This window comes from Peromyscus maniculatus, chromosome 2 (genome assembly GCF_049852395.1).
Source record: "Peromyscus maniculatus bairdii isolate BWxNUB_F1_BW_parent chromosome 2, HU_Pman_BW_mat_3.1, whole genome shotgun sequence".
Lineage (NCBI taxonomy): Eukaryota > Metazoa > Chordata > Mammalia > Rodentia > Cricetidae > Peromyscus > Peromyscus maniculatus.
The window spans coordinates 165,518,974-165,532,601 of record NC_134853.1 but is presented as its reverse complement, the minus strand read 5'-3'; the positions used below and the strand labels follow the sequence as shown (position 1 = coordinate 165,532,601).

Here is a 13,628-nt window from a genome sequence, read left to right as displayed (position 1 = left end):
ATCCAGTCTCCCTCTCTGCCTCAGTTTCCTAAATGTCCTCCAGGGGCCCACTGCAGTTAAAGCAGAGCTGCATACACCAGGTGGAAGGAAGATGCTGGGTACTCAGGTGAGGGTCTTGTGATCCTTCCTAGTCCTCCACGGTTAATAGTCCAGCTGGGATAACCCTTTCACAAGAGGTGCAGCTGACTGCCCCCAAATGGCCTGGTGCTTGCTTGGCTAAGAGGACAGCCACACAATAGCTGCCCTTGCTCAAGCAAATAACTCCCTACACACACTTGTGAGAGTAGGGTTAATTAAATACAGTAGGCCTGGGAGACACACACACACACACACACACACACACACACACACACACACACACACACACACACCCCTTAAAAGTATAAGGGGGTCGTGTTAAGAAGAAGGGGTCCTGTGATAGAGATAGGAGATGAGAACATTATAGGTGTATGTGGTCAAGTCCATCATATGTGTGAATGAAATTGTGAAAGAAAAATACTAAAGAAGTAGAGGGCTGGAGAGACGGCTCAGCACTTATGAGCACCGGCTGCTCTCAGAGAGGACCCGGGTTCCTTTCCCGGCACCCACAGGGCCACTAACAACTCCAGCTCCAGAGGATCTGACGCCCTTCTCCGGTCTCTTCAGGCACATGGTGCACTGACAGGCACAGGCAAAACATTCATACACATAAATAAACCTTTTCCTTTTTGAAAAATTTAAAAAGCAGACTTGGTGAAAGACCTGGTGAATGGAGACCAGGACTACTTCCACTGTGTTCTCGGGGGGAGTAGGAAAAAGGAGGGTCACAGGCCAGGTCAGGACACATCACTGTCAAGAGCGGTGGCCATGCAAGTTTCTGTTTTCTGTGCTGGGGAATGAACCCCGGAGCCCCCTCAGGCTAAGTGTATACCCGACTACAGAGCCACACCCATCATCCAGAACCACCATACCACCATCCAGAAAATGGGCATTTGCATTTTTCCAGAAGGTATGACAGAACGGCCCACACGCTCGTTCTCTCTCTCTCTCTCTCTCTCTCTCTCTCTCTCTCCCCCCCCCCCCCCTTCCTCCTCCTCTTCCTTTTCTTCTTCTGGATCCCAAACATGGGATCCTTAAGGCTATAGAAGCAAAGGCCTAGCCATTTTGCTCACAGTAAGAGTAAAATTCACAAGCCATATTGGATTTTGTATTCAAACCTTCCGCTTCCATCAGCTTTCCAGGCTCACTCTGTTCTCCTCTGTGAGGTGGAGTCTTTTACTTCCTCAAGCAGAACCTGAAAATTTTTCAAAAATAGCCTGTCAGTTGTGGAGCCAAGCATTCACCACAGGAGGTTGTGTGTACTTTTTTTTTTCTTTTTTTGTATTGTATGAGTGTTTTGTTTGCATGTATGTAAGTGAACTGTGTGTGTACCTGGTACCCTCAGAGGCCAGAAGAGGGCATCAGATCCCCTGGAACTGAAGTTACAGATTGGTTGTAAGCCATCATGTGGGTGCAGGGAATTGACCCTGGGTCCTCTGCAATAGCAGCAAGTACTCTTCACTGATGGGCCATGTCTCCAGCCCCACTACGGGGACATTTTATATTTAAATCATAATCTTGTGTGTATGTATATGTGTGTGTTTCTCGTGTTTGAGAAACAACCCCACAATCCTTGAGTAATGAGCTCATATAAACAAGGGCACACAGCCACACTCTAGCATTGGGAGGCTGAGGCAGGAGGATCTTGAGTTCAAGGCCAGTCCAGACCATAATATAAAAATCCTTTCTTGGGCTGGAGAGATGGCTCAGGGGTTAGGAACACTGACTGTTCTTCCAGAGGACCTGGGTTCAATTCCCAGCACCCACATGGCAGCTTACAACTGTCTGTAACTCCAGTTCTAAGAGATCTGACACCTTCACACCAGTGTACATAAAAGTTAAATTATATATAAAAAAATCCTTTATCTGCCTCACCACTTCAACTCCAAAATCAAAGACAGCCAATAGGTGGTTCAGCAGCACAGCACATACTTGGCCCCGGGTGTGATCCTCAGTATCAAGTAAAAAAAAAATGGAGAGAGATCATCTAAGGAATTCTGCCATTTAATGTTTACTTGGGAACAGCAGAGCATTGCTGTGGCAACACACATGCCATCATAAATTATGGGTGTAGTCACAGAGCTTGTGCAATAAGTTTTTAAAGATAAAGATGCTGCCGTCAAATATTTTAAAACAATGATCCTTGGCCACAATGACTAATAACAAGAGTGACATGGATCTAAGCAGGCAGCTGCTGCAGATGTCTGAAGTTGTGGCCTCTGGGAGCTTGTGTCTCTGGGAGTCTTTTGAGATAGTTTCAGGCAACCACAAGTAAGAATGTTTCCTACATAACCTCCAAGTTCATTTGTTTATCTTTTCTTTTTTCCTTCTTTTTGGTTTGGAGACAGGGTTTCTCTGTGTAGCCCTGACTGTCCTGGAACTCACTCTGTAGACCAGGCTGCCTCGAACTCACTGAGATCCTGCCTCTGCCTCCCAAGTGCTGGGATAAAGGTGTGTGTCACTACTAGCTTCACCAAGTCATTTAAACTACTTTTTTTTTTTTTTTTAAGATTTATTTATTTATTATGTACACAGAGGAGGGCGCCAGACCTCATTACAGATGGTTGTGAGCCACCATGTGGTGCTGGGAATTGAACTCAGGAACTCTGGAAGAGCAGTCAGTGCTCTTAACCTCTGAGCCATCTCTCCAGCCCCAAACTACCTTTGTTTTTATTATTTGTTGTGTGTGTGCACAAGCATGAAAAGTCAGAGGACAGCTTGCCAGAATTGCTTCTCTCCTTCTACTGTATGGGCAGGGTGCAGAGCATGCTATTCCAAAAACACAGTGGTAGAGCGCTGAGTGGAGTGGAGAGCTGGTGGACAAATCTGCATTTTATCAGGGCAGATGCCCTTTAGGCAACAAGAAGGTTGCCAACCATATCTGTCCAGATCCTAGCCAGTGGCTGCCATGGATTGGGTGCCAGGCCCTGTATACATATGTCTTCACTCAAGACCTCTCCCTCTCATGAAGTGAATCTTCTTGTTAATCTATTTCCAGAGAAGGAGTAACTCGTGGCTTCAGGTCACCAAGCAGATAAACTGAGGGGTCAAAGTCAGGGAATTTGATTCTGTGGCCCAGGTTCATTTTCACATTTTTCCCACTTTACAGTTGTGAAGACTGAGGGTCAGAGATGTCATGGCACTCGTGAGGATAGAAATGATAGTGCAGCAGGTTCTAGCTGAGGTCTTGAACACAGCTACTGTAATATCTCTGCACATGTTTTTTTAGGCAAGTCATTGCCAAGAGAGTTGGTCTAAGGCGAAGTTCACATTCAACTTGATTGAACTTCAGATTGAGTTGAATATGGCCTGCCTTAGGAAACTACAGGGACCAGCCCCTAGGAGGGAGAGTCACACCTAGTCTTCCTAGGACAAGGTCCAGGGGGAAGGACTAGTGGCTGCAGACACACCACAGCCCTGGCATCCTCTGGCCCGGATCATCAGGTCATCTTGCCTCTTCCAGCAAGCAGCAAGACTGAGGCCCGGGCAGGGGATCCCACGACTTCAGTTACTTCCCGGCGCTGCTGTTCTTCTGGCCACTTCTCTGTGTCCTTCCTGCCATCTCCAGGTCCTCATTTTGCAGCTGGGCACATCAGGGGACAGTTGCTCTTGTTGGCAACCCGAGCCACATCTGGCAGATGTGTCAGCAGGATGCAGGAATGTGTGAGTAGCCTTAATATGTACGTGGAGGAGCAGCCTTGGGCACAGCTGTGCCTGAGGATCAGCTTGATGACCTCCCCCTTCTCGTCTCTCCCTCTCTTCCTTCCTCTTCTTTTTCATCTCTTCCCAAACTCCCACACTCCCTGACCTCATCCTTTACTCTTCCTTTTACACTGGTCCCAGTAATTCACCACCATCTTCCTTCATCTTCCCAACACCGAGGGGGGTAGTTATCTCCCTTCTATAGACAGGAAAAATGTAGAAGTCAAGATTTGTAAGGCCCAGCGAGTTCAAGCCCAGCCCCTGGGTCTCTGTTCTCCCAAGCGTTGAGGGAACACAGCATCTCAGCCCTGTGGGACGGGAAGGGCAGAGCTGGTGATCCACACTCTTGGTCTCAGGTGGGTTGTTGGGAGGATGTGTTTCCCTTGAAGCTGAGCTGATCTCATCACCCACCCTAGACTGAGTCTGAGCCCCAGCTTAAATCCTCTCCCTGCCCAGGGTCAAAGAAGTGTATCAGATGCAAAACCAGAGAAACAGAAGGAGAGTCAGACCAGGCTATTCCAGAGGGACCCAGGCACAGAGGACTTCTATTCCTGGAGATTCTGTGACTGTTGTTTCTACATTGGGACGTAGTGCTCGGTGCTAGGTGGACTTGAGTGCTTTGATGTCTGCACTGCTGGCTGGAGTATGTTGTCTGTATTGCATCTCTGAACTCACCTTCCAGCTGCCTCATGAAGCGGCTGTAGCTGGGCATGGCAGCCACGACTGTGATGCCAGCACTCAGGAGGCTGAGGCAGGAGGATTCTAAATTCTAGGCCAGCTTGGACTATGTATTGAGATAATGTCTTTTAAAATAACAAACATTCCAGGTGGTGTTGCACACCTTTAATTCCAGCACTCAGGAGGGAGAGGCAGGTTGAGACCAGCCTGGTCTACAAAGGGAGTTCCAGGACAGGCAGAGCTACACAGAGAAACCCTGTCTTGGAAATAAGTAAATAATAATAATAAAAAAAAAATGTACAAATTATAGAAAAAAAAAGCAGGATAAGCAATCAACATCTTAGGAAAAACCCACTTTGTAGGAGATAGAACCACACTGGGCTACTTCCTGTCCCAGCTGTGAGCATGCTCTACACGAAAGTATGCTTCCCAAGGTGGGAGGGTGGGCAGAAAGGGAGGAGTTAACTCCTTGTTTCTACAGTGCTGGGATGCAGGCCAGGGCCTTGTTCATGCCAGGCAAGTGTTCTACCAATGAACAGTATCTCCAACCCCTAATCCTCACAGTAAACCAACCAGCCAATGATGGCAGACATGGCCAAGTCCACAAGCAGTTGTGTGGATTTGCTATTTAGAGACGAAGAGGAGAAAACACAAGCCGATGGTCTACCACTCCAGAAGGCTCTGTGGACTGGTGTGCTAGCCGTTCCCACATTAGCCTGCCTGACATGTGCGGTGGTGGCAGCGGATCTGGGGTGAGAGTTCACAAGACGAGCTTCACTTCGGACAGCAGTCACAAGTAGAGTGACTTATGACTTTTCTCTTTCTTTTTTGAGACAGGGTTTGTGTGTGGCCCTGGTTGTCCTGGAATTCACTCTGTAGACCAGGCCAGCTGGCCCCAAACTCAAGAGATCTGCCTGCCTTCGCAGAACCCAAGGAAACACACTCATCGGAGCACACTGCAGAGGGCAGAGGGCCGGCACACAACCTAGGTCTCTCTGGTCACCATCCTGGGTTTCAGTGACCCGGACTTTCTGTCTCTGCTCGCAGTGTCTACAAAGGAACAAGGCCACTCCTTTAGCCCCTCTCCTTTAGCCCCTCCCCTGGAGGCCACTGACCTGTCTTGCACTAAGTACCTGGTGACCTGAGTGTAAGGCTGGGTGACCCAACCAAATCGCCTCATTAGCAAGTCAGGTGTCATCGAAGGAACCCATTATGAATGACATAGTACTCCCATCAAGAAATTTCAAGCATTTTAAGAGCTAATGACTATAATTAGGGACAATGACCAAATAATTTATGAAATCTTAAATAGTATTGCTAATTTGACAATTTTAAAACTCTAGGTAAAATTTCCAGCCAGGTGTGGTGACACACACCTTTAATCTCAGCTCTTCAGAGGAAAAGACAGGAGGATCTCGAAAAGGAGTTCAAGGCCAGCCTGGTCTACAAAGTAAGTTCCAGGTCAGCCAGGTCTACAGAGAGAAACCCTGTCAGGAAAAACCAACCAACCAAAGATTTCCTCTACTCCCAGCACAAGCTGGTCGACCCAAGCATTCCAATAGTCAGACTCCAGGCCCCCCTCTGCTGCTCAGGATGAAGGTTCAGTCAGAGCAGGGACCAAGTGGTACTGGAGGAGGCCCTCGGTTTTTGCAACTGGTTTTCTTGGGTCTGCTACCTCTGCTCCAACTTAGAACACTCGGTTCAGGGAGCTTTGGGATGTGACTCTAGTCACAGCCCTGGAGGTCAGGTCAACAGTGCAAGTGGGTGGCAGATGGAGACTGGACCCTAGCCTGGTTCCAGACACCCAACTTAGGGACCGGAAGGTTGTCCAACCTGCCCCCTCCAGCAGTCCTGCCTGGGTCTCAAGGTAGACCTGCCTCAGGCTGGAAGATGGTGGTCCATGGATGTCTTTCTGCGAGCTGAAGAGATTGGTCTGAGCTGGAGATGCTGCCTGCAGTGTTTGGTACTCAGAGACTGACGTCCTGACCCCTGGCCTCAGGCCCACAGCAGAGCAGTTCTGCCCTCCACTTGGCTGGGCAGACATGAGAGCAGCCAGGAGTATCCCGACATGATAGGAGAGCTTTGGGTTAGGATGAGGCCAATACACAGTGAGGCCAATCAGCTCACTGGGACATGGTCTGGGTGTCCCAGACACTGGGTCCCACTCTCATTAGTCCAGAATCACTCCTGTGAACACAGGACCCTCTGTGGCTGTTCAAGTGAGGGAAGAGATTGTAGTGTCCCTCTAGTAGGGGACCAACCACCTTGGTGTCTCTGCCAGCCTATAATTTTCCCATAAGCTCCCCTCTCCCTGCCCCTTGGCCAGGGTAGGGAAAGGGTAGGTAACTCCCACTCTAGCAAGCTTTGTGGGTCATTTCGAGCAGGGAGTGGACACCTGTACCTGGCTTCTCTCTCCAGAAACTAGAGCCCTGGTTCTGATGAGCAAGAGGTGTGGTGCTGAGCTCAAGGTCAGGTTCAGCACCTTGGAGAGGGGGCAGCCCCACATTTGGAACCTGGAAGTGGGACTGGAACTCAGGTTTAGATCCACAGTTGCATTGCCCGACTGAGCAGATGTGATTAAACAGGTTCCAGGTGATGATTATGGCGGGGTCCCCACCAGTCCCTTCTGGGACTGCCTCTAGTACCAGGGTTCACCCTGCCTCGATCCTGTAAGATGATCCTACCTGGATCCTTTACACCACAGTACTGGGCCCTAGAGAAGGTTCTCTAACACCTTGGTGGGTGCTTGATTAGCCCATCAGGGTCTCAGGAGAGATCTGGGGACTGGTCTTATGACTGCTGGGTCCCCTCTCTGCCAGAGACCACAGAACACCCCCACATTCATCAGCAGCAGTGGTGGGACCAGAAAAGGTCAAGGGTCGCGACTGAGCTTGTTATAAATACACGTTTTTTGTTGGGTGACGGAGGGCATAGACGGTGCTGTACAGAGCTGGTATAGGCTTGGGGCTGAACGCCACAGAGATAGACAGACAGACAGACACAGAGACTGAGTCCACCCAGCAGGGCAGGCCAGGCAGCATTCTGGGGACTGTAACACTTGGTTGGTGGGCAAGAGTCATCTGGGAGTCTGGTCCAGGGCTGGCAGGGCCCCAGACACCGTGGAAGCTCCTTGGTCCAGTCCAACTGAGGTCTCGGGTGGTGTTGCAGTGGCACCTAGGCTCAGCTTATGTCATTCAGGGCCTAGTGGGACATGAAGGGTGTCAGGAAGATGTGGAAGATGTGCAGGACAAGGAGGCACAGAAGGGAGCCTGGCCGGCCACTCACCTTGCGGGTGAACTCGGGCAGCACAAAGGCCGCCCGGTGCATGTCGGAGTTATAGTATTTCAGCTGCATCTGCTCCACCTGGGCCTGTGTCAGCTGCTGCACTGGCTCCCGGAAGTTGGTGCTCTGGGGGCCAGGGACCACAGGGAATCACGACGGGGCTCTTATGCCTGCGCCCATTCCCTACCACGCGGGTAGCCCCCAGCTTACCGGGTTTTTGCTACACAGCATGAAGCCGATCTGGCCACTTGGATAGGTGGGAATGGTGCAGTAGGCATAGCCCACCACCGGGAAGAGAGATTTGCAGAAGTGCCTCATCTCCTTGATGAGGTCCAGATGCAGCCACTGGCACTCACCTGTGGGGGAGACTGTGGGTCAGCCTTGCCACAGAGAGGGCAGTTGGCCCACCCTGCACCCCCTGTGCCCATGCTCACCCTGGCAGCAAAGGATGCCATCTTCCTTGAGCGCGGTCTTCATGAGCTGGTAGTAGGACTCCTTGAAGAGGCTCTCAGCAGGACCTAGAGGGCAGAGTCCATGGCCACTCTGGCTGGGACATCCAGGCCACAGTCACCCATGACACAGCCACAGAGTTGCTCAGTGGCAGAGCTGGTGTGGCATCCAAGTTTGTGGAATGTGGAGCCTACTGTCTTGACATCTGGGGGCCCTGCATTTGACCCCACTCCCACCACATCACACCACACCTAGATGCTGGGCAATCAAAAGCAGTGGAGAGGCTGAGGAAGAAACTGAGGTTGCTATGGACCAAAGCCAGGCTCCACTCATCTGTGGTGTCAAGGGAGAACACAGCGCTGGTGCCTGGGGGGCTACTGCCTGGTGTGGGGCTTGCCCTGGCTCACCCATGGGGTCTGAGGAGTCGGTGATGATGACGTCGAAGGCATCTTGGTTCTGTTTCATGAACTCAAAGCCATCGCCCACATGGAGGGTTAGCTTTGAGCTGGAGTAGCCGATGGCCATGCCAGGCAGGAACTTCTTAGAGACTTCAATGACATCCTGGAAAGGGGGACAGGAAGGACTGGGCTGGGCCAGAGGTTAGGGACTCCTGGTTGGGTCTCCTTGGAACCTTCTCTTTTGGAACCTTAGTTTCCACAGAGCTGTAAAATGGGAGGAACTCTGGCACCTCAGCTCTTCAGGGGGCTGGCTGGCTGTTGCCTGGTGCTTACTCAGGCTTCATCTTCCTGCAGACCAACTGTCCCATTTGAGTGGGGCTTTCTTGACGCTTTTATTTATTTATTTATTTATTTATTTATTTATTTATTTATTTATTTATTTTATTTTATTTTATTTTTTTTTTTGTTTTGTTTTTCAAGACAGAGTTTCTCTGTGTAGCTTTGGTGCCTGTCCTGGAATTTGCTCTGTAGACTAGGCTGGCCTCGAACTCACAGAGATCCGCCTGGCTCTGCCTCCTGAGTGCTGGGACTAAAGGCGTGTGCCACCACTGCCTGGCTCTCTCTTTTATATTTTTGAGACAGGGTCTCATGTAGCTCAGGCTGACCTCAAACTCTAGATCTCTTCCTGCTCCTGTCTCTTAAGTGCCGGGGTTATAGGTATGTGTGGCCAGACTCCCTATTAATCTGTACCTCCTGTGTCTTCTGTACCTTTTACCCCTGTTTAGCCTCATCAGGTCACTCTGCAAAGTCTCCTCCAACCCAAAACATCAGCTGCATGTTAGGTACTCACCTGTCCATCACTGTATCATCCCAGAACCTTGGGCAATGCTCAGCATACATCAAGTGCTAACTAAAACCACATTGGGTATAAAGGACAGATGCTTTAGTTGTTGGAAATGTCCCTGATCCTTCTGAGGGGCATTTACCCACCAACTCCACAGTTCCCCAGAGTTTTGAGTGAGAGTAACAGAAAATATTAGGAGGATTTACATTGTGGAAATAAACAGAAAATACAGGATAGCCTATTCCAATGGCCCTAACTGTCTCGGCCCTAGGGTATTTATAGAAATGCCAAGGGGTGGAGCAAAAGACCTCCCCCCAGCACAGACAAGTGCAGACCATCTCAGACACTTGCACTCAGGCCTGTGGTCCAAACATCCTCTCTATGCCTGCTGGGTAAAGCCCCAAGGAACCTGAAAACGGGCTCCCACACCCTGCCTGGGCCTTAAGGCAGAAACCAGCTCTGAACGTACTAAGAATTAACATCCATGGTGCCGTGTGTGCCAGGTTTTAACTATCTGGTTTTCCTACTGAATCATCTTTTCAGACTGAGGAAACTGGCCAGGGATGGTAAGAACATTGCGCCTCAGGTGCAGAGTCAGGATGGGACAGAGCTGACCCTGGTGACTCAAACCCAGGCCGCCTGTACAGCACCCACCTCATCGATCTCGCACTGGACCACCGACTCCACAGAGGGGTGCTTCACCACTTCCCGTAGGACGCCCCCATCTCCACCCCCGATGATCAGCACCTGGGTGAGGGAAGGACAAGTCAGGACTGAGCAGGTCCACTCCCACAGAACCTAGAGCTGTCAATGCTCCTCCCAGCTACAGGTCTGAGTCATTTTCTACGCTCAGGAACCCTTCTGGGCCTCGGGGTCCTGGCAGCCCCGGTTCCCCACTCAGGGCTTCAAGAGACCAGGTCCCCCAAGGGCTCCACTCATCCTGACTGGCATTTTCTGACAACCATCTGGGTGGCATCTGGCCCCACACCTCACCTAGTGCCAGACCTGTTTTTTGGGAGCCTGAGCTCAGGGCCGAACCCTGGGGATGGCGGTACCTTCCGCGGGTTGGGGTGGCTGCAGAGCGGCAGGTTGGCGATCATCTCCTGGTAGGAGAACTCGTCCCTCTCAGTACACTGGATGACGCCATCCAGAACCAGCACGTTGCCGTAGGTTTTACTGCGGGCAGAGTGACAGTCGGGGATGTGGGTTCAGGGGCACAGGGAGAACGGGTCCCAGCCCGCCCTGGGCGCGCACCGTGGCCGACACGGGGGTCCCGGTTTGGGCCGTCAGGGTGACACGTGGCAGGCCGACCACGAGTGGGGGCTGGGTGGGCCTCGGGGTCCCCTCGGCTGACGTGTCCTGGGAGTGACACGTGGACGCGGGAGCCGGGCCTAGCGCAGAACTTCTGACAGCTGTACCAGCGCGCGGCGGGCGGTACCTGCGGAAGACGAGGATGTCTTGGTACCGCGATCGCCGGTGGTGCAGCAGCTGCTCCACCTGCAGCGACAGGGCCTGGCCAGGCCACAGGCTGCAGGTCTCTCGGAACCAGCCCTCGCGGATGGCGGCGGGGCCGGGCGCGGCTGTGCCGTCTGGGCCGGGCTCCATGGCAGGCGGCGCGCGTCGCGGGCCCGGGACTGCAGGCCGCGCGGAGCCGCAGCACAACGGGACCAGCTCTGCCCGCCGCCCGCGCCACAACCTAACCCGTCCGGGGGCGGGGCCTACGGCGAGGGGCGGAGCCCAGGCCATCCAATGGCGGCGTGGGCCGGCCCGCGGATTCACCAGGTGCTCATTGGCCGCCGGGCCGCAACCAGCGGTGATTGGCCTGGGTGTGCTGTCCGTCAGCGGCAGCAGGGTAGTGCGGCCGGCTGCCGGGCCACGTGGGGCCGAGGGGCCCAGGCGGCGGGAGGGTTCCGGGGCGGGCCGCGCCGGCGCAGGGGTTCGAGGGCCGGGGCCTCAGCCTTGGCTGCTCACTGGGTTTGAGCAGATCGTGAGTCTAGTCCGGGCGCCTAGAGGACTTTTATTTACTTGCGAGGATTGTCGCGCCATTTGGCTACTTTGCTTTGAATTGTGAGCCAGGAGCCGGGGGCTGCGGAATAAGAATGGGCCTCTTTCCCAAAGAGTTTCTAAATTTACCAGCAGAGCCCAGGAAGAGGCCCCACACATGCATATTCAGAACCAAAAAAGACTGGCGCGCATTTTTTTTTTTCTGACACACTGGGTCTTGCTTCTTGAAGGGTGGGAGGGAACGTGCTGTTTTTATGAAAATGTCAAGGAACTTATCAGAATCACATTAAGCATGCTAATTACGAAATATTAAATGCTAATTGCTCCATACACAATTTGAACGCCAAGGAAGGAAGATGAACCCGGAATAAGCTATTCCTGACACGGTGTCAGGATGGGTTTTGACTGACATTCAGCAGCCTCCACCTGGAGTGGGAGCGTGCTCCCCTGTCATAACGCACAGGCTGAGGGGCACGAGCGGTTGCTTGCTTGGAGATGCAGCCTCAAACCTGTCTGTTCCTTGGCTGACTTCAAGCTCCTAAACGGAGGAGTGACGAAGGTAGTTCTAGAAAGTTGCCACGGCCTCCAAATAAAGGATCATAGTGGCTCAGATGGAGATACTGTGTCCAGTTTCACAGGCTTGACTGGGACACCCTGTACTCGGTCAGAGTGTCTGCATGGCAATTTGGTCTCCGGGCGATAACTGGCAGTTTACTTGCCAGGAGCGCTGAGCCAGTATGCAGATGGCCACAAGGCTAGGGATGGTTCCTGGAGATGGCAGACCCTGATGACCCTGAGTTGAGTTCATCCCATCCTTGCCCTAGGAACGAGGGAGAGGAACAGAGTTGTTCCAGCCTGTACCTTCCAGGCACATACCTTTCAGGTTTAGGAAGATAAGAGGTACCGAGAAAACTGCAAGGAAAGCCAGGCATGGTGGCATACATTTTTAATACTAGCGCTTAAGAGACAGAGGCAGAGCCCACGCCTTTAATCCCAGCACTCTTGGGAGGCAGAAGCAGGCAGATCTTTGTGAGTTGGAGGCCAACCTGGTCTACAGAGTGAGTTCCAGAAAAGGCGCAAAGCTACAGAGAAACCCTGTCTCAAAAAACTAAAAAGAGAGAGAGAGAGAGAGACAGAGACAGAGACAGAGGCAGGTTTGTATCTCTGTGAGTTCAAGGCTTGCCTGGTCTACATAGAGTGCTCAGGACAACCAGAGATGCATGAGACCTTGTCTCAAAACAAACAAACCAAAAAACCAAAACCAACCAACCAACGCCTCTCCCCAAAACAAAAACCTAAAAAAAATAAAAACCTGCAAACAAAAACCTCGCTGAATGCACCGTGGCCCAGGGGCATGGGAACAGGAGGGAAGACTGTGGTTTTGCCTTTAATCTCACCACCCAGTCCCGGTAAAACCACAGTGATACTGAAAATCAGAAGCCAAGCAGGAAACAGATTGCCTCCCTATTCAGAACACAACCTTCAGCCATGCTTGCTCCCAGGAGCTGACGTGTACTAAGGGAGAGAAGGCTGAGGCAGTGTCAAGGTAAGCCTGTCGGTGAATAGTGGCTGCTGGCCATGGGCTGCCATGCGGTGTCTGTCACTGTGGGGACTGGCGAGGCAGTCAGCACTGGCGAGGCAGTCAGCACTGGCGAGGCAGTCAGCACTGGCGAGGCAGTCAGCACTGGAGAGCCACTTTTTTTTTTTTTTTTTTTTTTTTTTTTTTTTAAAGAACTCAAGAAAGATCTGCCAGCTTCTCCATCCTAAGTGCTGGGGTTAAGGTGTGTGCCGTCCCACACAGCTTTGGAGAGTCTCCTTTGAAGCACTGTCTTTAGCTGGGAAATAGCGGCAACTGAATGGAAGCATATTGGGCGGCTGTGTGGTGTGACGTGGCTGAAAACGCTTATGGCAAGCTGCTTGAAGTGCTCTGTGAGCAAAGGACCTGTCTGGCTCTCTCCTGCCCACAGTACCACTAGGTCCCTCTTCTCGAGCATGTCAGGGTCTATACCTACTGCTTTCCTCCAACTTGGTCTTCCTAGGTCTGTTAAAGTGGTGTCTGGGCCTCGGCTTCAGTGGCCAGTGCTAAAGCTGTTTCTTCAAGCTGCCCAGGGTTCCCTCCCCTTGCCCATCTTTTGTGAGAAAGAAAAAAATTAAAAACTTTATTGTCTGTGCTGGCTATCTATCTAGATGAC

The 13,628-nt window shown here is 51.8% G+C and overlaps 1 protein-coding gene across 1 annotated transcript; it reads right to left on the bottom strand.

The window, feature by feature from the left end:
* Window positions 1-7,349: 7,349 nt before the first annotated feature.
* Srm (spermidine synthase) lies at window positions 7,350-11,140 on the bottom strand. The gene is made up of 8 exons (XM_042270384.2): window positions 10,871-11,140; window positions 10,488-10,608; window positions 10,087-10,179; window positions 8,598-8,751; window positions 8,175-8,258; window positions 7,951-8,096; window positions 7,744-7,866; window positions 7,350-7,659 (listed from the first exon to the last, which is right to left on the bottom strand). Exons 1-8 carry the CDS (start codon window positions 11,035-11,037, stop codon window positions 7,639-7,641), a joined length of 909 nt encoding a protein of 302 aa, XP_042126318.1. The 5' UTR covers window positions 11,038-11,140; the 3' UTR covers window positions 7,350-7,638.
* Between the last annotated feature and the right edge of the window lie 2,488 nt (window positions 11,141-13,628).

Coding starts and splice junctions, on each gene's coding strand:
- Srm (XM_042270384.2), bottom strand. CDS start 11,037: ATGGAGCCCGGCCCAGACGGCACAGCCGCGCCCGGCCCCGCCGCCATC. Junction 8,259..8,597: donor CGACTCCTCAGACCCCATGG/GTGAGCCAGGGC, acceptor TCTGCCCTCTAG/GTCCTGCTGAGAGCCTCTTC. Junction 7,660..7,743: donor TGCCCGAGTTCACCCGCAAG/GTGAGTGGCCGG, acceptor ATGTCCCACTAG/GCCCTGAATGACATAAGCTG.